Source organism: Xiphias gladius, chromosome 17 (genome assembly GCF_016859285.1).
Source record: "Xiphias gladius isolate SHS-SW01 ecotype Sanya breed wild chromosome 17, ASM1685928v1, whole genome shotgun sequence".
Lineage (NCBI taxonomy): Eukaryota > Metazoa > Chordata > Actinopteri > Istiophoriformes > Xiphiidae > Xiphias > Xiphias gladius.
In genome coordinates this window covers 8,111,087-8,134,730 of record NC_053416.1, presented here as the reverse complement: position 1 = coordinate 8,134,730, position 23,644 = coordinate 8,111,087, and the positions used below count along the sequence as shown (strand labels likewise).

Below are 23,644 nucleotides of genomic sequence, written 5' to 3'. Positions count from 1 at the left end.
AAAAGATTTGCCTTGGGTTCCAAATAGATAAAAATGTGCTTTTTCTTTTACATTTTTGGTTGAGGTTCAGCAGTTCTTCCGAGGTTTGGGGTTAGGGTTTTAGTCCCTGTTTCTGTTCTCTCTCACCTTCTTTCTTGCTCTCGGGTTACAAACGTTATTCTCTCTCTCCTCAGGCAGTGAAGAGCTAAAGAGGATGGCTCACTCTAAAGCTCGAGCCGCAGACGGGAAGGTGACCTACCCCCCGGGGGTCAAGGAGATCTCGGATAAAATCTCCAAAGAGGAGATGGTCCGCAGGCTCAAGGTCAGTGTCTTTCTCCCATTCTGCTGCAATTATTAGTAGTTAATATTTAAGTTATATAATTTAAGATTTAAAAATTGAGATGTTTTTGTTCTGATTCATATTGGTCTTACCTACAGTATGTGTAATTGACCAGAATTAATTATTACTGCTGCATTATTTAAATGATTATTATTTGAGTTTGATTTTTGTCATTGCATTGTGCAACAGAACAAACCAAATGCTATGGACGGATTTTGAACCCCATCTCCTACACTGATGGCACATCTAAGTTAGATGAACAGACTAGCTATTCAGCCAACCCAGCCACTATCCTCTGGCACCTGCTGCCCCCATTTAATATCCCTCACCCCTCTTCTAGATGGTTGTGAAGACCTTCATGGACATGGACCAGGACTCTGAGGAAGAGAAGGAGCTATACCTGAACCTAGCCCTCCACCTGGCGTCAGACTTCTTCCTCAAACACCCAGACAAGGATGTGCGGCTGCTGGTGGCCTGCTGTTTAGCAGACATATTCAGGATTTACGCCCCGGAGGCGCCCTACACCTCTCCAGATAAACTCAAGGTACGGTGAAGAAGATTTTTGCTCAAGTGCATGAACTAAAATTGCTGCGAAATCACATCAATCTGCTGCATCAGAATTGTGCGCCTTTTTAATTACATGACCCTGATGCGTCTTCTCTGGAGTGTTCACTTAATACTAACTGACAAATTGATTTGTATTTTCATTTGCCAAGTCTTGGGTGAGACTTGACTTTACTCACACCTTTTTAATAGAGCTCCCAAACACAAGCTGTTTGTTAGACAGACACAAATCAGCATTCAGTAACAAGTCATGGATACACGAGTGCTTAGTTTGGTGTATTCAGCTTTTAAAGTTTTAGTGTTTATGTTTGTATGGGAAGGTATCTCTTGCTAATCATCTAACATTTTGGCTGAAAAGATTTCTGTTTGTCCTGCTGTAGCCGTGAATTGTTGTACTTTTAACTTAGTTGTGCTGCCCAAATCACACCGGAGTTTGGCTAATTACTGTGCGTACGTGCGTGCGTGCGGAGCATTCATAGTGTGTTTCTTTCTTGTCTCCAGGACATTTTCATGTTCATCACCAGACAGCTCAAAGGACTGGAGGACACCAAAAGTGCTCAGTTCAACAGATACTTCTACCTGCTTGAGGTGCGTGACTGTATGTGTATGGATCAGTGGTAGGGTGGAAGTTTGATCGCATTATATCCAGTATTGAATCTGCTTATTGAGTGCAATCCTTCATCGTCCCTCATCTTATCTTTTTAAAATTGTCGAGTATCTCCATTTACAAGTAAGTAAAACTCAACGATCTCTAATCACATTTTGCTAGCTGACAAAGAGGAAACTTTAGGGTGGCAGCCTAATTATAACCTCACAACCTGTAGCTACAAAGTGAAAATGAGATGAGCAGCTGAAGGTTTGAAGTGTTGATTAAATGTATCTGACACATTGAAGCAGCTGTAGCCTACTTTGTGCACTGCATTTTTCAGGAGTGACTTGATCCAAATACTGGAGGTCCTGATTCAGAACTATTAAATTGATGAGCTTAAAATATTCATATGACATTCGTATAAATTAAACTGAAAGATTTCCCTGAAAAAGCTGTAATGTGATCTGATTTCTCTAGAGAAAACAACTTCAGAAACATTCCACTTCCTGTTGTGAAGTTGTTAGAGAGTCGTGTGTCTTTTCCCTCACAATAATCCCTGGCTAAGTACAAACACCATCTTGCAGAGAGCACATTAAGTTTCAGTTTAGCCAGTAAAGAATTAGCTATAATCGGTGACAGCTAGCACAATCTGCCACCAGGGATATTTACCATTATATTCGATGAAACGATCAGCGCTGGGTAAAATAAGAAGCCTCCTACCCAATTGTTTTCTACACTGCCACTAATAAAAACAACATTGAGCGATAAAAGGTTTGATAGGAGATTTTTTAATGACTTTAATGAAAGTGGGTATTTTCCAGCTGGGAGCTGGCCATTGGAAACCAACCTTAATTGGTTGCTGCAGTTACATGCACAGGGACATGTCCCTAACCTGAGTAATGTTTTATTAAGAAGACTCAGAAAAGCAGGCTTATTAAAGACCGTGTTGTACTTCAAATTTAATGTTTACAATGTAGCAGGCAAGAGGAACTTGAACACTGTTTCTGTCTGGCTGATTGATTGTAACACTGGTTAAAGTCCCCTTCCAGTTGAAAACGTGTTTCCCCTCTTGTAACTTAAATTGGAAGTTTGAGCTTCACTGTGCCTATTGGTATAGTTTGATACTAGGAGACTGTTTTTACATTTACATTTAAGAGGGAAAGTCTGAGATCCCTTATATCTGACTTTAGGACCCACACTGGAGCAGGATTTTGTGACATTTCAGTTAGTTTGGAAGCCAGTTGCGGTCCAATATGCAACTCACACAGGTGTGATGTTGAAACTTGAAGCCTTCAAAGCACATACACTGAAAATGAACCTGTCAGTGAAGAAGGAGGCATCTTGTGTCCAGAAGTTACACTTTTGAAATAAGCAATGTTTGAATATTCATAGATTGAAAATAAGGGAGGTGGAGTAAATGTAATTAAAAAAAATTATATGGTGAGTTGAACTTTACTGTGAAAAAATTATATCAGACACAAATTATTATTCCAAGCAGAGTATTTTTTGACGTCTTGAAACATGTCTGTAGAGGATATTTAAGCATGAGCTGATGGTAAGTCTGAAACGTTAAGGATAAATTCCATGGTAACTTAGGCCAGACGTATTTAAACCTCCTTAAAGAAACTAAATTTCCTGAAAGGTAAGCTTGGCTTGACTGGTAATCTTTATGAAATACCCCTGTAGATTTAGCCACCTGGTTTTGGGGTGGATGCAATTTGTTAACAGGTTACTTTGGCAGCTACTTGTCTCCCTGTATTAGAAATAACCCACAGTATTTCAGTTAGGGAAGATAAAAACCATTGGTTGCTCCTTTTTTGTGCTTTTTTTGCTGGTGGATTGAAATTTTATTTAATAGTTAATAAATAGCACCAGGGATAGTTACTCACAAGGTTAATGTGAACAACTTAACCTGTGCAGGACTTCAGTTGGTTTATGGATAGTTGACTTAATGGCTCATTCTGTGCATAGAAGCACCGTCAGTTTTATCTTATCCCTGTGAATTTGAATTTTTCATAGTATTTGATCCCTGCGTATTCAAGATCTTATGTAACCATATTGTATTAAATAAATAATATGGAAGGCGAGTGTAGAGACAGAGGAGGAAGCAGTGGTGACAGAATGACATGCACTCTCTCTTGCTGTGCAACAGAAGCTTATAGGAAATGTTTTCGTCTGCAGTGAACTGGCAGTTTTGTTTTTCATCACCTTTAGGCTGCAGCAGACTCCCCATCTGAACTCCTTTTTTTTTTTTAGACATGAAGTCAAAACGGATAATAAAAAATGTTGTATGCCTTCAAACACATTTAGCCTAAATCCCTTAGTATTTCTAGGATCCTTTTTAATAATATGTTACTCTGTTGATCGTCATTGACGGTTTGGTTTGTTTTTCATTGTTCTTGCTTGTGTGTTTCAGTTTGCTTGAATCCAAGTACTTTTGATTCATTTATTGGAATTAGCACCAAGAAGCTATTTCCTGATGAAATCAAAGGGCAAGTTTAGTCTAATTGGAAGTAAATATCTTTTTGTTTGCAAGTCAGTTATTATCAAGATTGTGATTAAAAAGCCAGTGTTATTAACGGGGTGTAATCGGACAATCGGAAACAATTATAAGATCGAAGAAATCTATCTTGCAATCTTAATGATGCTAATTGCTTTACACTTCATGCAACAACAGTGTAATCCAAGTTATTAAATACAGTAGGCATGAAGGGGTATATGAGATGTTGATTTAATTTAACATGGAACAGAAACATCAACTAATCTCATTTAAAACCAGGCAAACAGTTTGGCATCTGTCTGAAAACAGACAGCGTAATGAATGCAAACAGAGCTTGTTTACTCTGGTTCATTTAAAGTGGCTATAATTGATATTTTTCATAATAACCATGTATCAAATGGCAGTGTGTAATGAGAGAGGTGTTGCTCATAGTGATGAACCTACAGAGAATCATCAGCTGAATCTGCAGCTCCCCTCGGCTTTACGGAGCTTTATAGTGAGTTTCAGCTCATTGTTTATCTGTCTGGCCCGCAACTTTATTGTTTTGGTTCACTCTCCTTGCGTTGTTTTTGGCTGGAGCAGGCAGCTGTTTTCAGCAAAAAGGCTCTTAAAAATCTATTGCGCATTACCCACTCAGCACCAAACAGCAGACAGACAAAGTTGGCAACATAGTGAAGCATTTAGCAGCTGGAGAGCCAGATATTTCCCTCAGGAGTTGGTAGAGACCAAAAACAATGCTAAAAAGAGAGTGAATATTGGACTTAAGTTTGCAAGGTGGCCAGAAACTCGACTGCGGCTCTGAACGATGATGTTGCTGTGTAACTGCTGGATGCGTAAATAAGCAATTTTTTTCTAAGTTCTCTATATCTATTTAAAAGGCGATATTTCAGTGTTGCGTACTAGTTTCCTCTGCCCCCAAAGTGGTTTAAAAAAAAAAAAAAAAAAAATCAAGTATTGCAGGTTTAAATGGAAATGACTTTGATCTGGTTTTTGGGAGATTGATATTGAAAATCAACCACTAAGCAAACAAGGCTGTCCTTCACTCCCCTTGACACACTCTTTTTTTTTTTTTTCCACCTTCCTAGTTTGCATCTGCATTGTAAATTGCATTGTCACTAACCTCCTGCCTCCTCTCTCATTGTTCAGAACATAGCATGGGTGAAGTCCTACAATATTTGCTTTGAGCTTGAGGACAGCAATGAGATATTCACCCAGCTTTACAGAACACTCTTCCAGGTCATCAAGTAAGTTGTTTTATCAAAGCTCACCTCAGTGTGATTGTTAATATTTGTGTGTCCATATTCATCATGTTGTACTCTGTGGGCCCAGCTTATATTTTTCCACCTTCCCTCCTGTTTTTGGCTTCGGCAGCCCTTAATAACAGATATGTGCCCTAGTAGCCCTCTCTTAAAAAGTCAGTCTGTCTCCACTGCTACATCATGAAACAGCACAGTAGCAGTCTGGTTGTTTCTCTTTGATTGCCCTCCCTCCTTCCCCCTTTTTCCCCACTAACCCCCCTCTCAATTTCACTCTGCTCAACACAACCTTGAGGGCTGAATTCTGCAGTACAGAAGTTGGCTCTTTGCCATTGGAACAAAATTGTGGTTTTGTGTGTGTGTGTGTTTGTGTGTCCAGGTTGTGCCAGTACAATGCTCCTTTATATAGAATAGTCTAAAGAGCTCCCATTTGAAATGTTTGCAGTGAGCTATAAGGTGTAGGGGAATGTAGCCCTCGTGGTGCGTGCGTGCGTGCGTGCGCGCAAGTGACACACTCGGTGAATGGGAGGTAATGAGACTAGTAGTGCCTGGCAGCGTTGAGGACAGCCGTTGTTAAGATACAAATCTAGGTAATAAGCTTTACCTCCCACTGTAATGCATATCATTATGAGCAAGTACACCCACCCAGTGTGTGTTCAGTGCATTGCAGTGTCGTGGACGGTATATTTCAGAATGGGAAATTGAGCAAGTGAACAACATGAATCCCAACAAAACGTAAAAATAAAAGTAAATCTCAGCCATGGTGCACAAATGACTGATTTTTTCAGAATGGGTGATGTACACACACAAAACTGTCTTGGAATATTCGCCTCAAATTTGCCTTCCTTGACCTTTTGACACGTCTTGCTTTGTTTTTCCGTTTCCCTAGCAATGGCCACAACCAGAAGGTGCACATGCATATGGTCGACCTGATGAGCTCTATCATCTGCGAAGGAGACACTGTATCGCAGGAGCTGTTGGACACAGTGTTGGTCAACCTGGTGCCAGCACACAAGGTATGTGCACAACGTTCGGATGCACGTGCATTCGACAGGCACGTTCACACAAAAGCAACACACACTCGTATACACACAGACGTAATCTCACCATAAAAGTTGATATAAGTAACACGCTCAGTGAGGGACGATCTGAAGTGAGTTGATATCACCGGTAGACTGAAGCCAATATCATTTTCCATACCCTGTAATTCAATGAGACCCCTGCAGGTGAGAGGAGGTAAAGCAGCTTCTGCACAGACATCGGTGTCTGCTACAGTCCTCCTAATGGGAGTGAAAAACAAGAAACGATAGACTGCGCCCTTATTTTTCGCATTATATGTAGTTTCTGTCACCCAGACATTTGCGTGAACATGTCCTCTGACCTGCTGTTTTATTCACCAGTTGTTTTTCTGTCTGTCTAGAATTTGAATAAACAAGCGTATGACCTGGCCAAAGCTCTGCTGAAGAGGACTGCTCAGGCTATTGAACCTTACATCACCAATGTAAGATTAAATGTTTGACACACTCTTGTTTATTTTATTTTTTACACTTTTCTGTTTATGGCTGGATTGAGGCTTTTATTTGTTCTGTATTTAACACTAGATACCTTTGCAGTTATATGCATCCTGTACTAGTCAGAAAAATTCAGAGATGATACTTTTCAAACCAGTAACGGTTACTGGTGAATAGGTGCATACTGTACCCTCAGAGTTAGTCTCATGTATCCAAATGGGGCGAGTATGATACTAACACCTACCTTTGACCTCACCATAGTTTAGGTGTGCACCTGTCTTTAAATCTGTTTCGTGCAGGGACATGCGCAGGTCCTCAAGAATGCAGTGGAAAAAGGAGCCAGTTATCAGAAAAGTCACAGTTTGAGTTGCAAGGACATGTAGGCTCTCTTTTTGGATGTGTTATCAGTAACCATTCTTCCTCCCTCTCTGTCTTCTTCATCAGTTCTTCAACCAGGTGCTGATGCTGGGAAAGACCTCTGTCAGTGATCTGTCTGAACATGTTTTTGACCTCATCCTGGAGCTTTACAACATCGACAGCCACTTGCTGCTCTCTGTGCTGCCACAGCTGGAGTTTAAACTCAAGGTATAGAAAAACACTCTTTTAGTTCAACATTGAGGCCAAACTGCTTCGTGTATTTCGAACCAATAATCTTCATAAAAATTTGTTTTCTTGCTGAGTGAGCTGAAATGAAGCCTTTAACGTCTGATACGTGTCATATCATGTTAGTAAAGTTGTTTTGTGTGAGACATCATACTGCACTTTATTAGGACATGTGCTACATAAATGACATTATTAATATTATATTGTTGTACCATTAATAGCAGTTAAAGAAAGCCAAGCAGCAGCAATGCTTTGGTTAATATTGTTATATGAATTTATCCACACACCAGACTAAAAACCCAAATTCTCTGACCCATTACCCATAGAACTGCACATTTTCTCTTTCTTTGCAGGTTTGTTGATTCATATTAGAGCGATAAAACCAGCCAGTCAGCATAATGTTGCCTCTGCAGTGTCTCATAAAAGCATCCTGCTGATGGATAACGCTCATTAACTGTTCAGAGGGAGTGTAGATCACGGCTGTCTCCTCAAAATAATATCTGCGATAAAATCTCTTCTCCACAGACTACACAGTCTCTCTCTGTCTTTCATACTCGCTCATTCTTTCTCTCATACTCACTCTTTATCTCTTGTGAAAATAAACTAGCAACACTCTTTACTTCTTTTCTCTCCTTTCTCTCCCTACTGCTTTTTCTTCCTTTCATCCTCACTCCTTCCTTCTTCCTAATTCTTGTCCTCCTTTGTCTTTACTCATCATTGTCTCTTTCACTTCCTCTTCTTTGCAACTCATTTAAAAAAAAAAAAAAAGATTGATACGAAAGAAACTGCTGCCTCTGTGTGTTATCAAAATGGTGATGTTGCTAATGAAGTTGACGTAAATGACTTGGCACGTCTGTCCAATCGACACAGCCAAATTCTGCGCATCATTTCTATCTCTGCCTCTCCTTCTCTCTCTCTCTCTTTCCCTCTGTCTCTGCAGAGTAATGACAATGATGAGAGGCTGCAGGTGGTGAAGCTGCTGGCTAAGATGTTTGGAGCCAAGGACTCTGAGTTGGCTGCACAGAACAAACCACTCTGGCAGTGTTACCTGGGCAGGTGGGTTTCAGTGTTGTGGCTATGGCATCTGCAGATCTTTGAAAAAGTCGTAAAATACCTATATTTGATACTTTCAGAGGGGTGAATGTGTACACTTTGTTTGTTTGTTTTTTTTGGACATGCAGTTACTGTTTCTTATTGTTGGTGGTTCACTCTTACATAATACATAAGACGTGGGTGTTGTTATACAATACATTGTTTTTTGTAGTCTCACACCACAATCACATTTGCTTTTGCTTAATTAAGTAGTTTTCATTCATAGTCTTTAAGAGTCAATTCCCTTGTCTTAATTTGTCAAACACACTTCTAGGTCGTTAGGGAAATTATTTTTTGCTATATTTATTTTGGAATAAGCTTTTTTTTTTTTTGTGAGATTGTCTCCTGGTTGCTTGGTTGCATTACAAAGTCTTAAATTTGTCCCTCTGAGAGGCAGTATGTGCATGCAGCAAATATGCCCGAGGTTATTTATGTTTTTTGCCTGGATGATTGTGTGCGTCAGCACCTTGTAGAGCTGCTGACAGTAACGTTCTTTTCTTTTCCCGAAAGGTTCAATGACATCCATGTGCCCATCAGACTGGAGTGTGTCAAGTTCGCCAGTCACTGTCTCATGAACCACCCAGACCTGGCCAAAGACCTCACGGGTAAATCAGCAGAAATGGGCTGACTTCTAACCAGATACTGCTCTTTTGTGACGAGAACTTAATCAGCATAAAACCCGTCGCAATCAATGTTGAGAGTCTTTGAGTGTGTAATTTATAGGAAATGACAAGGAGTTGCTGGGTATTTTCTCTGTGTTGGAGGTGGCTGTTTCTCTCACAACCCACTCATTTGTTCCTGTTTTCTCTCCCAGAATACTTGAGGGTCAGATCACATGACCCAGAGGAAGCCATCCGCCATGATGTCATTGTCTCTATAGTAACTGCTGCCAAGAAGGACTTGTCTCTAGTCAATGATGCATTGCTCAATTTTGTAAAGGAGAGGACTTTGGACAAAAGAGTAAGTGGGCATATTTTGTGTATGTTTGGAAGTGTCGGTATCTTCTCATACAGTTTTTCAGTGTCTTATGTGTAGGCCTGGGCAATATGGCAAAAAAATGTTATCTTTTTTTTTTTTTCATATAAGTTGATACTGATTTTTATTGATATACTGTACATTAATAAGTCACAATTTCAAATCAATATGTAGAACCTGAGAAATGACCAGCAATTTTATGAGCAGCAAACAGAAAATGTAATTCCAATTAATTATTTATGCAAACATAAACAAAAATCTTCAAACCTGTCAGTCTAAGTACTTAGGAATCCCGCAGTGTGAAATGTCAAAATCGCTTTTTTTCAATAATACCTGTCAGCACAATGTTGTTTTGTTATTAAAAAAAGGGTTAGAAAGTGTGAGGTGTCTATTAACGGGGAGGGAGCAGATAGTTTTGTTACTGTTTGTTGCTGGGATGCCTCTCTGGGAACCTTGCTAATCGTTCCAAGGGATGGGTCTAATTACAGTTAAGCGTAAGTGCTCGCACTCTGCCTGCTTTATTGGATGGTGATGCTTCCGGTGATGCGTGTAGTTTGCGGTATTTCCCATCTTTGTTGGCACATGTTTTTGGCTTAGGTAACATTTTATCACCTATCTGTTTCATATGGGACTTAAAGTAGTATTAGCCTAGTCGCATATGGGACTGTTTCATCCACTTTGTGGCCAAACGGGGCTTCAAGTAGCCCAAGTATCTTCCCACTGCCATTGGATTGTAACTCCGTTATCCACAACAGTTCTCGATGTTTAAGGTGGCTGTTGCTTCCTGTGTCGATACATGAAGTTACCTTTGGGGGGCACTTGTCTCTCTCGTCTAACTATCCAAATTCTGATATCAAAACAACAGCGTGTGGTATGTTTAGCTAACTCAGGCAACCCCGCTGTGCTTATCTGGGAAAGACAGCTGTTCATTCCTAAAGGACTGCAATATGCAGCAAGAAATAGCTTTGTTGCTATGACCTGATCAGTTTTTAGTACCATGTCAAGCAGTATAGCTTATCGGCACTAAATACTGGTCGGGTTTCATATCATTTCTATCACCCTGCCCTAGCTGTATGGCAATTGTTCTTTTGGGGACTACAGCCACTGCAGCATGTAATAAAGATCCCTATATCTTTTCCTGTCCTACTTCATCAGTGGCGTGTACGTAAGGAAGCCATGATGGGCCTGGCATCGATCTACAGGAAGTACTCGCTGCAGGGAGAGGGAGGGAGGGAGGCCTCTAAACAGATTTCCTGGATCAAAGACAAACTGCTCCATATCTACTACCAGAACAGCATCGATGACAGGTTTGTGTGCACGTTTTCCTATCCTTTATATTAGAAATGTAGCAAAATCAAAACACCCTCATGAGTTTCGTTAGAGTGTTCAATACCTGGGGGTAGGTTTTTAAAAGGTAGAGCATTTAAATGTGTTTCCTAAAAGATGCTGATTAGACTCTCAGTGAGAGCCTCACTCACTTCACTTTGAAATAGAAAATTTGTTGTATTATTGCTTCTCAGCGTACACATGCACAACATGGAGATCCTGCAGTGCCTCTCTGGGGTTTGTTGAAAGTCATTCTGTGAAAACAACCTAAATGAGAAAACACACAACAAATCCACAAAGCATGATAGTGTCAGATCTAACTGCAGAAGAGTGTTTGAGGTTGTAGTTAATCTTTGAATCACTGTTGCAGGGAGCTGCTCAGCTGCAAACAGGAAAAGTGTGTATTGTAACAGGCAGTTCCTGAATGTGTGTGAAAGTGTGTAACTATGAAAGCTAAGCAGGGCAGCAATGAAATACTTGTGCATGCTCAGCACATTCTCCCTTAAAACTTCTGAAATGTGATTATCCAGAATTTAAGGTCATATAGTGTCTTAAAAATGTCCTGTTTTTTTCTTTAAGATTAAGAAAATTTGATATTATTCCTGGGCTGATGAGAAATCATATCAATCTATTTAAAAAAATATCTGACATATTTGGTTAAAAACTTCCAGTGAGAGACTAATATCTCAATCATGCTTTTATTTATTTTATTTATTTTATTTTTTTTGCAAGGAGACTTTGTCCCAAGCCGCCCTAATTTTGGACCCTGGTATAGATAATCCTGTTAAGCACATCTAATGGTAGGTTAATGGCTGTCAGGTCCCATCAGCTCAGACCCTTAAAGAGGACAAACAAACATTTGGAGACATTTCACATATGAACTCTGGACAATGTCCGGAGTTGCCCTTTCAGACGTGCAGCACACAAGTGAGACGTGTTCACACCTACTGAAATGACTCTGTTTGGTTTAGGTGACGGGTGGCGCCCGTGTAGAGCGTGCAAGACGAAGGAGAGAAACTTCATCAACATGCCTACTCGCTCGCTGTTAATTCTCCGGACAGTTACCTGCTCCATTCACACATGGGCTCATTCAGACATTACACAGACTTTGTGCTAGGGAGCTGGCAGGGTAGAGTCTGTTTAATGTCCGGTTCAGCCGATTTGGACATTTGCGTTTACGCATACAGCTCCTCCGGGTAATGTCTGGAAAAGTTCAGGGTTGAAGTGAATGTGTGAAAGCAGCTTCAGTGTTAGTTTTTGAGGATAGCCTTCATTTTAATCTAAGTTCTCTTTTACAATTTCCCCTCCGTGTGCACAGGTTGCTGGTGGAGCGAGTCTTTGCCCAGTACATGGTTCCTCACAACCTGGAAACCACTGAGAGGATGAAGTGTCTTTATTACCTGTATGCCACCCTGGACACAAATGCTGTCAAGTAAGTTTTCCTCACTCTCACACACTCGTACACATAAGGTCAAGACAGCAGCAAAGCGGAACTTGCCATTTTCGGTCCTGTTTATTTTGTAGAAATGTGAAGATATGGAAAAGAAATGATGGTATGAGGATCATATTGTTGGAATTTAATGTTAAGATAATCAATCATTGATCTGTTGGGTAGGAAAAAGGCATTTTCTGCTACTACTGTACTACTACCACACCTCCTCCACATTTGTTTATCTCTCCGACCTTTGTTTCCTCCTCATCCTCCTTGGTGGCTCCCAGAGCTCTGAATGAGATGTGGAAGTGCCAGAATCTGCTGAGACACCATGTCAAAGACCTGCTGGACTTGATCAAAAAACCCAAGGTAAATCTGAACAAAGCACGCTCCAAAAATTTCAAAGCAAGCTGATAAGTTAATGTACCCTCTTTTCATGTTCCTAAACTTTTTTTGTTGTTTTTGTGTTGTTTATGTATTTGTTGTAGTCTGAAGCATCCAGCAAAGCCGTATTTGCCAAAGTCATGGTGATCACAAGTAAGGGATCTCACACACATGAAATGAGTTCAAGAAGTTGCAGTTTGTTTTCTGAAAACTTATATCTACCGATTTGAAGCATAGTTTAAGTAGGGGCAAAAAAATAACTACATTTCCGATGAAATTCCCGAAACAGGATGAGCTTACCACCCTTTCAAATCTATTCCCTGTAGACGTCAGCTTTTAATTCTGTGTGTCCATAGGGAACCTGCCAGACCCAGGCAAGGCTCAGGATTTCGTGAAGAAGCTGGCTCAGGTCCTGGATGACGACGAGCGAATCAGAGATCAATTGGAAACCTTAGTCAGCCCCACCTGCTCCTGCAAGCAAGCTGAAGTCTGTGTGGTGAGTACTGAGTATTTTAGTATTTCTCTTTGAGATCACAGTGTAGTAACTTGAAATTGAAATGCTCTCATCCCTCCGCTGGCTTTCTCTTTAATTTAATTGATACCCTTGAAGTTTTAGTAGCCTGAAATTTGTGGGACTCATAAATGGTTTCAGTCTCAAATGGAAAATGGCTCTAAACTTAAATTCCGTTTAATGTGTCTTTGTAGTAGCTCTGTTTTAACTAGCAGTGTTGAGCATTAAATTAGCATTTTGAGTTATAAAGGGTTGTTTGATAGATTACATTTACAGTTTCATGGTTTCATGGTCCACAAGGCATGGTGGCTGCTTGGATTCATGATTGTTAGAGGATTCCAGCAGTAAGTAGTTTTTAATGTGGTGAGAAGTATCAAAACGTTAAAAGAAACTTTTCAGAAAACTTTGGCATCATATTTAACTTCTCCATTGTCTATATCTTTGCTCAGAATGTTCCTAGCACTCACATTTTTGTAGTGCAAAAGGATTTTAGGTCAAGTAGGGGTAAAGTATCACTTTAGGCGGTTGTGGTTCTACAGTACTAATAAGGCCCACAGGTCTGAAAATTTCAAAATAAAAAAAAAACTGACTATCCCTCCATTTTATGGAGAGATTGTCAGTGCATTCCATGACGATTATTTTTATTATTTATTTTTTTCATTATTTGCTCGTCACCCCTTCAGCGAGACATCACTAAAAAGCTCAGCAGTCCCAAACAGCCCAGCAATCCATTCCTGGAAATGGTCAAGTTCCTGCTGGAGAGGATTGCTCCTGTACACATCGACACAGAGTCCATCAGGTAGTCATCATACTATACAAAGACTACAAATGCCAGGAACATCTGGTTCGATGGCGCAGTATTTGACATTTTTTCTCTCTTTCATCTCTTCTATCATCTATCAGTGCTTTGATAAAGCAGGTCAATAAATCTATAGACGGAACAGCTGATGATGAGGAGGAGGGCGTTCCCACTGAAGAGGCCATCAGAGCAGGACTGGAACTACTGAAGGTATAAACAAGTGGAAAACCCCAAACGACAGCTATATTCCACTCTGGATCTATCTACAATTTGTGATGATGGATACCAGGTTGTAAGTCATTTCATTATCTCACGTTGATGCTCCATTTAACCAAACAGTCTAAATTAGAGGCTCTGTGCTCCTGTCAGTTATGCTCCTGGGGTGTCAGTGTGAATTGAGGTGTAAACAAATTATTTTGTTCTGATTGTGTTGAGTGAAATGGTTATGGAATGACAAAGGGGGGGGGGGAATTGGATTCAGCGATAGATAATGCCTCTTCTGAAGTTTTGCCGTGGGGGTAGGGCTGGCAGCAGCAGTCATTATAGGGATGCAAACACATCTGTCACATTAATAATAATGGCATGAAGACTTATCACGTCTTTCCAGTGAGTTTATGTTGAGCCACTTTTTAAGATGGTTCAATTAAGTATTGAACATCATTTATTAGATGTTATCCAGCTGTTTGACCCTCTTGTTTGTTCGTTCCGCACAGGTGCTGTCGTTCACACACCCGGTGTCGTTCCACTCTGCAGAGACGTTTGAGTCTCTGCTGGGATGTCTGAAGATGGATGATGAGAAGGTGGCAGAGGCAGCGCTGCAGATCTTCAAGAACACTGGCAGCAAGATGGAAGAGAGTTTCCCTCACATCAAATCGTAGGTTTCACTGCCTGATGTATGCTTTCATTCATTCTCTGGTTTACAGCAGGATGTATGCAGTCACACTCAAGTATTTAATCATACACAGAAATCACTCTGGTTCTTTATATAACGGACTGAAACACTTGCTCAGAGCACACTACACTCTTTGTAAGTTATGACAACCCTTTCCACTGGTTTTTAATGGTGTTCTCCTGCCTGCTCCCCCAAGTGTTTTACTGCCGGTACTGCAGGCCAAGGCCAAGAGAGGCCCCCCTCGTCAGGCCAAGTATGCCATTCACTGCATCAACGCCATGTTCAGCAACAGGGATACACACTTTGCCCAAATCTTTGAGGTCAGTCAGTCCCATCTTAAAAAATCATAAAATTTAAAAAACCTTGTGAATTGCTGTGAACAAATTGTGTATCTCCTAGTTTGACACACTTTACAAAGCCTTAACATTTGTTGTTCTCTTTAAGTTTAATGGGACATTTCTTATTTTATGTAGAGAATCAGATCAGATTGTGCATAAAATATTTAGAAAATGTAAAAAAATAAATAAATAAAAACACTGAGGTAATCTCAGTATTCACTTCCTGTGCAGTATATCATGAAAATGAAATAATGAAAGGCTAGTGCATCTAAATCAGGGTGATGCAAATCTGCTGGTGGACCTTGACCAGTCAATGAAATGTTATGTGTTTGTGTTTCTCCAGCCTCTGCACAAAGGCCTGGACCCTGCTAACCTGGAACAGCTCATCACTCCTTTGACCACCCTGGGTCACCTGGCTCAGCTAGCCCCAGAGCAGTTTGCTGCGCCGCTCAAATCTCTAGTTGCCAACTTCATTGTGAAGGATCTGCTCATGAATGACAGGGTACAGAAAAACCAGTTCCAGTTTTTTAATATTATGTTATTATTGATTATTTATTCAATCAAAACGTAACATTTTCACTGTCCTGGGGAAAGCCTGAAACAGTACTGATCTGAGCTCCCAAAATCTGTTCATCACCAATCTAGGATCAGTATTTTTGCTGTCTGTCTGTTTATATCATGTGAAGTAAGGCTTTTAAAGTGTTATTTGTGTTTTTCTGTAGATCCCAGGCAAAAAGACAACCAAACTTTGGGTCCCTGATGATGAAGTGTCCCCGGAGACTCTGGCCAAGGTCAGTGTATCTCTTTGAAACCCTGCCAACCTGTTCAGCACGCTGCTTTGTGTTTTTGATCTTTGTGTTTTTGTTTTTTGTTTTTTAAGGTGAATAATACTTTGAGAGACAGAATTGTCATGTCAACTATCATATCATCACAGTCTTGCTTTATTTATTTACCTCAACTAGTAAATGAATAGACATCTTTCCTTATTCCGAATATTGTAACAGTGATGCCCCAAAAAAGATTTTTGACTTTCCACCGTCCTCCATTCAGATCCAGGGCATAAAGCTGATGGTGAGGTGGTTACTAGGAGTGAAGAACAACCAGAGCAAATCAGGCAACTCCACCCTTAGGATGCTGACTGCTATTCTACACAGTGATGGAGACCTAACCGAGCAGGGCAGGATGGGGTAAATAACAAAGCCTGTTCTTCTTTATTAGACAAACTTGAGGCCCTGTGTGTGTCACCCTCTTGATTGGCCCAGAGAAAGCTTTGTCTTCAGATGATTATTATGTAATTTTCAGTGAAGTGCTGGATTTTCATGGGTATTGTGGACCCTGGGGGATGTCAGGCTTTAAAGAAATCCTTGTTTACTCCTGTCTCTCCTGTCTCCTTCTCCTCATCCCCCAGAAAACCAGACATGTCGAGGCTGCGGCTGGCAGCGGCGTGCGCCCTGCTGAAGCTGGCACAGGAGCCCTGCTATCACGAAATAATCACGCTGGAGCAATATCAGCTGTGTGCTCTCGTCATCAATGTAAGAACCGCCAAGTATCCTCTTTTCATGCAAAACGCAAGGTCGTCTCAAAGCTCTGTATCTTCCTTTTTGTTTTTACTGCGTCAATTTTTAGATTGTTTTGAAATGATGCACTACCATCGGGTATCACTTTCTCTCCCAACAACCAGCTCTGTTCCTCCTCTGCGTTCCATCCCCGTATTCCTCATAAACCATTTCATTGTCTGTCTCCTCCTCCTAATCATTGTCACTGTTTTCGGTGCGTCTTTCTCTTTCTCTCTGCAGGATGAGTGCTACCAGGTGCGGCAGTGTTTTTCCCAGAAGCTCCACCGCGGCTTGTGTCGCCTCCGTCTGCCTCTGGAATACATGGCAGTGTTCGCTTTGTGTGCCAAGGACCCTGTTAAGGAGAGGAGGGCTCATGCTCGCCAGTGCCTGGTGAAAAACGTCAACATACGCCGAGAGTACCTCAAACAGCATGCGGCCATCAGCGGTAAAGAAACCGAACAAAGTCTGAACATTTTGAAATGAAGTGACAGCTGTTTTTAATTGTAGATGGGTTTTTTTTGTTTGTTTGTTTGTTTTAATTAAAAGCAGCTCCAAAAGTCTATGGCATGAAATCTGTAACTTCTACAGTATATACAGTACTTTACAAAAATTTTAAGTACTAAAAGTCAAGTGAGGATGCTTTCAAAAATGATACAGTGAATAGTTCTTTATTATTTACCAATTAACTTCGTACAAAGTGCCGTAAACAGAAAAAAACCTAAATCAAATCAATATTTGGTGTGACCATGCTTTCCCTTTTAAAATGGCACCGGTTCTCTTAGGCACACTTGCACAAAGTTTTTCAAGGTATTTGGCCGGTAGGTTGCTCCAAAATCTCAGACAACTTGCCACAGTGTTCTTGGGATTTAGGCTTTCTCAATGTCTTCTGTGTCTTCGTGTAATCGAAATGCAAATGGACTTCATAAAGTTAAGATCAGGGCTCTGCGGGGGCCAGACAGTCTGTAGCAGGATTGTTAGATAAGAATCTGAACGTGTAAAGTGTTTAAACTTTTGCACAGTACTGTATCTAAAGCCAGCATATTTGAAAGGTGGTGATTTAAAAAAAAAAAAAAAAAAAAAGTAATGAAGAAATTGGTCGGGGGAAAAGGATTTAATAAGATCTTCTGCTTTCCTTGTAGTGCGCCTCAGTGCATATGGCGGTAATTATTAGCCCTGTTGTGATGAGGTAACTCTGAAATATTTACCCTGTGCACCAACAGACAAGCTGTTCTCTCTACTTCCGGAGTACGTGGTGCCGTACACCATCCACCTGCTGGCACATGACCCAGACTACGTAAAAGTACAAGATATCGAGCAGCTCAAAGAAATCAAAGAGTAAGTAGTTTATGGGACAAGCCGTTAGTGGTTGATGACACTTTTTAAAAATCCATTTTTTGTGTGTGTGTGTGTGTGTGTGTGTGTGTGTGTGTGTGTGTGTGTGTGTGTGTGTGTGTGTGTGTGTGTGTGTGTGTGTGTGTGTATATATCGCTAACTCTTAGATCAGTGTTACAACCAGGTGTTTGCATAATAAAGTAATATTTGGGGGGGGCATGCAGCTATGTTGGCTATAAAAACACTAAGCACTGAATAATATCAAACTTTTTTTTTTTTCTCCCACAGAGATTATTTGTTGCTATTACTATTTTCTTATTGCCATTACTCATAAATTGCATCTGCAGTATCTAAAGAATGTTAAGGTTTATTGCCAAGAACTTAAAAGGAGAATACTTAAAAAAATAAATAAATCATGGCTCCAATTCAAAGTCCTGTATGCTGATGTCAAACCTCCCCTCCTTGTCAGGGCTCTGTGGTTTGTTCTTGAGATTATCATGGCCAAGAATGAGAACAACAGTCATGCCTTTATAAGGAAAATGGTGGAAAATATCAAACAGACGAAAGATGCCCAGGCCCCCACCGATCCCAAAACCAACGAGGTACACATCACATCTTCAAGCTCACGTACACTGAATATGTATAATATATGGACAGTATATATTGATTTACTGCTCTAACTGCCATCTTGAGCACCATCCTTCTGTGTGTCTTCCCTGTACAGAAACTCTACACAGTGTGTGATGTAGCCATGCACATTATCATGTCAAAGAGCACCACCTACAGCCTGGAGTCCCCAAAAGACCCCGTGTTGCCCTCACGTTTCTTCACCAAACCCGACAAGGTTGGTTGGTTGCACCACAAAGCATCTTCCAGAAAGTCTTAAATATTCCGGCAGAGTAGAGTTATTCTTTTTTGATGTATAGTAATATCAATAGCTCAGCTTAAAATGAGATATACGGAACATTTTCTTTTCTGTGATTTTGCAAATGATGGGTCAAGCTGCATGTGCGCATTTGAGTGTTACACGTATGAATGCATATGCACCTCTTTGAAAATAAAAAGGTACACGCAGATGAAGGGATGGCTTTTCCTGGTTGTGGTAGCTGGTAGAAACCTGGTTTTTGGTGTCTGCACCCCAGTTTTTTGTGTAAACATGGGCTTGTTTTGAGAGGGATTTTCAACATAGCTGCCACGCTTTATGACTAATGCCATTGTTTGGCAGGACCAAACAACCTCCTCATAATCCTCATCTTGTGCTTGAAGTGGTTTTTGGTAATTGTTGTTCTCTATGCAAACAGGCTCTTGCATAAAAATTCTCTGCGTTTCAGAATTTCAGCAACACAAAAAATTATCTACCACCAGAGATGAAGTCATTCTTTACACCAGGAAAGGTAAGCTTCCTCAAACCTATGAAATGATAATGTCGTTGTTTGTTTGTTTTTGTTTTGTTTTTTTTATTTAAATAATTTCTATGTTTTGTTGGATGGAACACACATCCAACTGAAAATCGTGTCATCTGTTGCCTCTCCCTCCTTAAGCCCAAGTCGGCTAACGTCTTGGGTGCAGTAAACAAGCCACTATCAACGGCGGGGAAACAGCTCCAGAGCAAAGCTTCACGTATGGAGACTGCCAGCAACGACGACTCCTCGTCCAACCCAGGCTCCCCACAACGCAGCAAGACCAGGTACAAAACATGTAATGCCCATACACATTTGTTCTGAAGACTCACCATGCCCCAGGGTCGACCGGCGAACCCAAGTTCAAACCCAAACAAGCCTTTACCCTCTTGAAGGGTTGTCAAGATAGACACTAAATCCACTTTCGGGCGTTCGGGTGTTCTGATCTCTGAACCTACATGGAAAGTAAGAAAGCAAAACGCCTCGCAGCACAGAGAGTGAAGATGTTCGCTGATGTATGCTAATAGAATACACGGGACAACAGAAAGAGAAGGCTTTTTATCTTGTCACTTTTTGCCCCTGCATTTCTGTCTTCCGTACATAAAATAGTAATGATTAATAATTGTTATGTTTCAGGCATGACAGCACAGAAATGGATCACAGTGAAAATGAGGACATCAGCCTAAAGAGAGCAGACAGCACTGACAAGGTATTAAAACCTTTTTAATGTACTGATATAATAACCGCTGTGATTTGAGACTGGTTATTATAATATAGTAACAGAGCTGCAGTGTTTTCTTTTCATGGTCTTAAGCTGTGTTGTAATTGAAGGTCATTTGTGTGTTTGATCAGAGTGAAAATAAACATCTGCGTGGTCGTCATATCTAAAGCACTAATGAGAGTTTCTTAGACTGTCTTGTGTGTAAATATCTTCTGAAAGCTCGAGCCATCATCCTGACAATCTCACACTTGTTATTTGTTCCAAACAATTAGGATGTCTCAGGTTGTCGGACACTCTAAGCCATAATCATGTTGAAAATGTTCCTCCCCCCCAGTTGGAAAGATCATTGGGATTATTTTTTATCATATTTGCATAACCCTATTTCTAGGTATTGAAGCTTGACTTCTTCATTACTGTAATTCAGTTTTAATAAGAGTACCCATGACACCAATAGGACGAAAAAGTAAAAAACAAAAGGGCTTTTATATACAATATGTCCTTAATGGCAAATGTGGAGAAACTAAAGTATTATGAATGATGAAAAACTGACGTATTCCTAATCTGTTTTATAGCATGACAACACAAATAAACAAAATGATAATATCTGAAATGACACAGTATCTTAGGACAAGTAGAAATAGGTGTGTTGCTGTGATCCAGTTAAGAGTTGCCTGTCATAAAACCCCTCTCTCTTTGTTTTCATTCTATTGTGCAAACACCAGCTGGATTTAAATCAAGATAGGATTATAGACAAGTACACGCTGTGTAAACTATCATCAATTACAGTCTGCAGTCCTGCTGCACCACCTTTTGTCTGTGTTTTGTTTTGGATCAGTATAGTTTAGCGATTCTTTCTTCTCCAAAAAGTTAACGATGAATCTTCAATCAAAAAATATCAATTGTAGAAGGATGTCAATTGTTTCGTGGGGATGTAGCAATATTTATAAGTACTTAGCAACTTGTTTCTCACATTCATTCAATTAGACGGTGGGTTTTAAGCAGTTTACCTTCTTAGGAAGCAAAACTGTTGTGGAAACCAGAAGGGTTCTGACTTCTTTAGGAAAAAAAAAAAAAATTCTCACAGGCTGCAGCAGGAAGACTGTAAACCCCCGTCAACCATTTGTTCTCTTTTACAGGATATTGAAAAGCCCCGCGGTCGCAAACGGGGCGTGGCATCCAACGACGACCAGGACAGCAAGCCAAAGCGCGGACGCAAGAAGGCGGCCGCCAACACGACCGCAGCGGCCGAGTCCGAGGACCAGTGGGACGAAGACAATCGGCCAGAGGATGAACAGAACAGCCCGCCGAAAAAAGGACGCAGGGGTCGGCCTCCGAAATCCACCGCTCCCAGTCAGGACACACCTGCCAAGGGGAAGAGGGGGCGAAAGAAGGCAGCTCCTCCGCCAGAAGACGAGGAGGAGGAGGAGGAAGAGGAAGAAGAGGACAGGGGCGAGGAGGAAGCAGCAGCAGCAGCAGCAGAGGAGGAGGAGGAAGAGGATGATAGGAGCAGTGAAAATTTGGAGGTGAAGACCAAGGGGGGAAGGCAAGCCAGGGCCCCGCGGCGATCACAAGGGTAAGAAACGAAAACCCCCCTCTATGAAGTGCATACAGAGAAGTTGGATCAGCTCCACTAATAAAATCAGCTGTTGGTGCTGATGATTCCTGTCAGCAGGATTCATTTTTGACTCCGGTGTTGTTTGCACTTTGCCTTCACTCAACAGTTTGGAGTCAGCAGAGTCCACACCGCAGAAGAGGAGAGGACGTCCACCCAAATCAGCTCAGCCACCTGCCAAGAAACCAGCGTAAGATGCTCAATAACTTCGTGATCCTCCAGGCTTTTTACATAAACTCCAGCACACGTTTCTAATATTGGAATGTTGCTTGTATGTCATTTACGTTTTTGCTCACCCGTCTGGTAAAGTCATTGTAGTAGACCAGCCTAGCATAGGTTTCCTTGAGAAAAAATTCTAAGCACAAGGTCCACTCACTGGAAAATTTCCAGATTTGAAAGCTCCAGGAAATGTTTAGTAAGTTGAATTTGTACGCAAGAATTTTTCCTCAAACCACTATTTCATTAGTTTAAAAAAACCTTCAACCTCAATATATATTTTTTGTCACTCAAAATACGTTTGAATCATGTGTATTCTCATGGTGACATTCCTATCATATTGTCTCAGTAATCACACTGCGAGTGGTCAAATAACTATAGTAAAGTGAAGGCTATAGTTAGGAAAAAATCAAATGTGATTCTGCATAGTCTCGATCTCAGTCGTTCATATTTTAGAAGTGTTGAACGTCTCCTTTTTTTCAAATGATGACAGGTTTGCTGTGAAATCGAGCTCAAATGTGTTGCCATACCCGCAGAGAACGTCGTCGTGTGATAGATGACAAAGAATGATTTGGTTCTTCACGACTGTGAAACAGAATCTAGATTAACAGTCTTAAAGCAGTATTGTATCTTAATGGCCCGGTGTGGCGTATATGTGACTTCATCTGCCGAAGATGCTTCTTACCAGCATTTGACACCTAGTGGGTGATAATTTGAGACACCAAGAAAGAAAAGAAAACAGACATTCTGTGCTTAGCCAGGCTACAGCTGCGTGCCCTTATGGGTGGTGGTGATGCGTTGTCGTCACGTTTCTACATTTACCGATGTCTACCTTCTAACATGTTGAACCATTCTGAATTCTGACTCGGTGTGTAATCCCCTCTGTGGTATCCAGCCGCGGCGGGCGATCGAAGGCAGCTGCTGCTAAAGATGACTCTGAGGAAGAAGAGGAGGAGGAGGAGGAGGAGCAGGAGGAGGAGCCAACACCGAAGGTACAGAAAGCGTTACACGAATCATTTCTGTTAGTTCTGTCTTAGACTAACTTAAGTAGTACAGAGGAGCTTATAAACCAAGTTTCCTGACCAACGTTTTAACTCTTTTTATTTTTATTTTGTTTTCTCCTTAGGGTCGCAAGAAGGCAGCAGGGCGAAGAAGATGAGCTAAAAAAAAAAAAAAAAAAAAAATGGCGGAGACAAAAGAAGACACCGTGTCTACTCTAAAAGTGTGGAGGAATGACGTAGGAAAGAAAATATGGACATTGAACTTTTTAAACTTTTCATACGCCGACGCTCCCTACTGTTACACAAATTCACACACTTGCATATACCACATGCACACTACATCAATACATCCGTATCATCAGCTGTGGTTTGTTGCATTGTGATGATGTTCACCACATTAAGTAGAAATAATTTTAACAGAAAAACAGCAAAAAAAAAAAAGATCACCCTTGTAAATAGTCTCTTATGTCTGTTTCATGTTCTGTTGTTGTGTTTGATGCTGACTGGGGGGATGCTGTAAAGCCTTTACCCACTGATATTATCATTAAAGTGCTCCCATAAAGCAGTATTGCTTTTCAATCTTCCCTTTTGTGCCCCACTTTTAAAAACTGAAAGAGATTAACCATTATCCTTTTTGTGATGTTAATTGTGTCATTTTACTTTAAAAGAAAACATGCATTTTTGTTTACAGCTCTGTATATTAATACTTTTTTTT

General features: G+C 40.7%; 1 protein-coding gene across 1 annotated transcript in view; it reads left to right on the top strand.

Annotated features, from left to right (window-relative positions):
* Window positions 1-23,308, top strand: part of pds5b (PDS5 cohesin associated factor B) — a 31,177-nt gene extending 7,869 nt beyond the window's left edge. The window contains exons 2-35 of the mRNA XM_040151116.1: window positions 174-301; window positions 660-863; window positions 1,385-1,471; window positions 5,119-5,216; window positions 6,118-6,244; window positions 6,649-6,729; window positions 7,184-7,324; window positions 8,283-8,398; window positions 8,945-9,039; window positions 9,249-9,394; window positions 10,565-10,716; window positions 12,054-12,167; window positions 12,455-12,536; window positions 12,656-12,704; window positions 12,908-13,047; window positions 13,746-13,861; window positions 13,966-14,071; window positions 14,575-14,735; window positions 14,950-15,073; window positions 15,435-15,593; window positions 15,814-15,882; window positions 16,142-16,278; window positions 16,500-16,623; window positions 16,888-17,092; window positions 17,868-17,982; window positions 18,449-18,581; window positions 18,704-18,823; window positions 19,311-19,373; window positions 19,521-19,666; window positions 20,016-20,088; window positions 21,237-21,673; window positions 21,822-21,902; window positions 22,824-22,920; window positions 23,055-23,308. Coding sequence (XP_040007050.1) covers window positions 194-301; window positions 660-863; window positions 1,385-1,471; window positions 5,119-5,216; window positions 6,118-6,244; window positions 6,649-6,729; window positions 7,184-7,324; window positions 8,283-8,398; window positions 8,945-9,039; window positions 9,249-9,394; window positions 10,565-10,716; window positions 12,054-12,167; window positions 12,455-12,536; window positions 12,656-12,704; window positions 12,908-13,047; window positions 13,746-13,861; window positions 13,966-14,071; window positions 14,575-14,735; window positions 14,950-15,073; window positions 15,435-15,593; window positions 15,814-15,882; window positions 16,142-16,278; window positions 16,500-16,623; window positions 16,888-17,092; window positions 17,868-17,982; window positions 18,449-18,581; window positions 18,704-18,823; window positions 19,311-19,373; window positions 19,521-19,666; window positions 20,016-20,088; window positions 21,237-21,673; window positions 21,822-21,902; window positions 22,824-22,920; window positions 23,055-23,087 — 4,239 coding nt within the window. The 5' untranslated portion in view covers window positions 174-193 and the 3' untranslated portion in view covers window positions 23,088-23,308. The remainder of the gene's footprint in view (window positions 1-173; window positions 302-659; window positions 864-1,384; window positions 1,472-5,118; window positions 5,217-6,117; window positions 6,245-6,648; window positions 6,730-7,183; window positions 7,325-8,282; window positions 8,399-8,944; window positions 9,040-9,248; window positions 9,395-10,564; window positions 10,717-12,053; window positions 12,168-12,454; window positions 12,537-12,655; window positions 12,705-12,907; window positions 13,048-13,745; window positions 13,862-13,965; window positions 14,072-14,574; window positions 14,736-14,949; window positions 15,074-15,434; window positions 15,594-15,813; window positions 15,883-16,141; window positions 16,279-16,499; window positions 16,624-16,887; window positions 17,093-17,867; window positions 17,983-18,448; window positions 18,582-18,703; window positions 18,824-19,310; window positions 19,374-19,520; window positions 19,667-20,015; window positions 20,089-21,236; window positions 21,674-21,821; window positions 21,903-22,823; window positions 22,921-23,054) is intronic.
* Window positions 23,309-23,644: the final 336 nt, after the last annotated feature.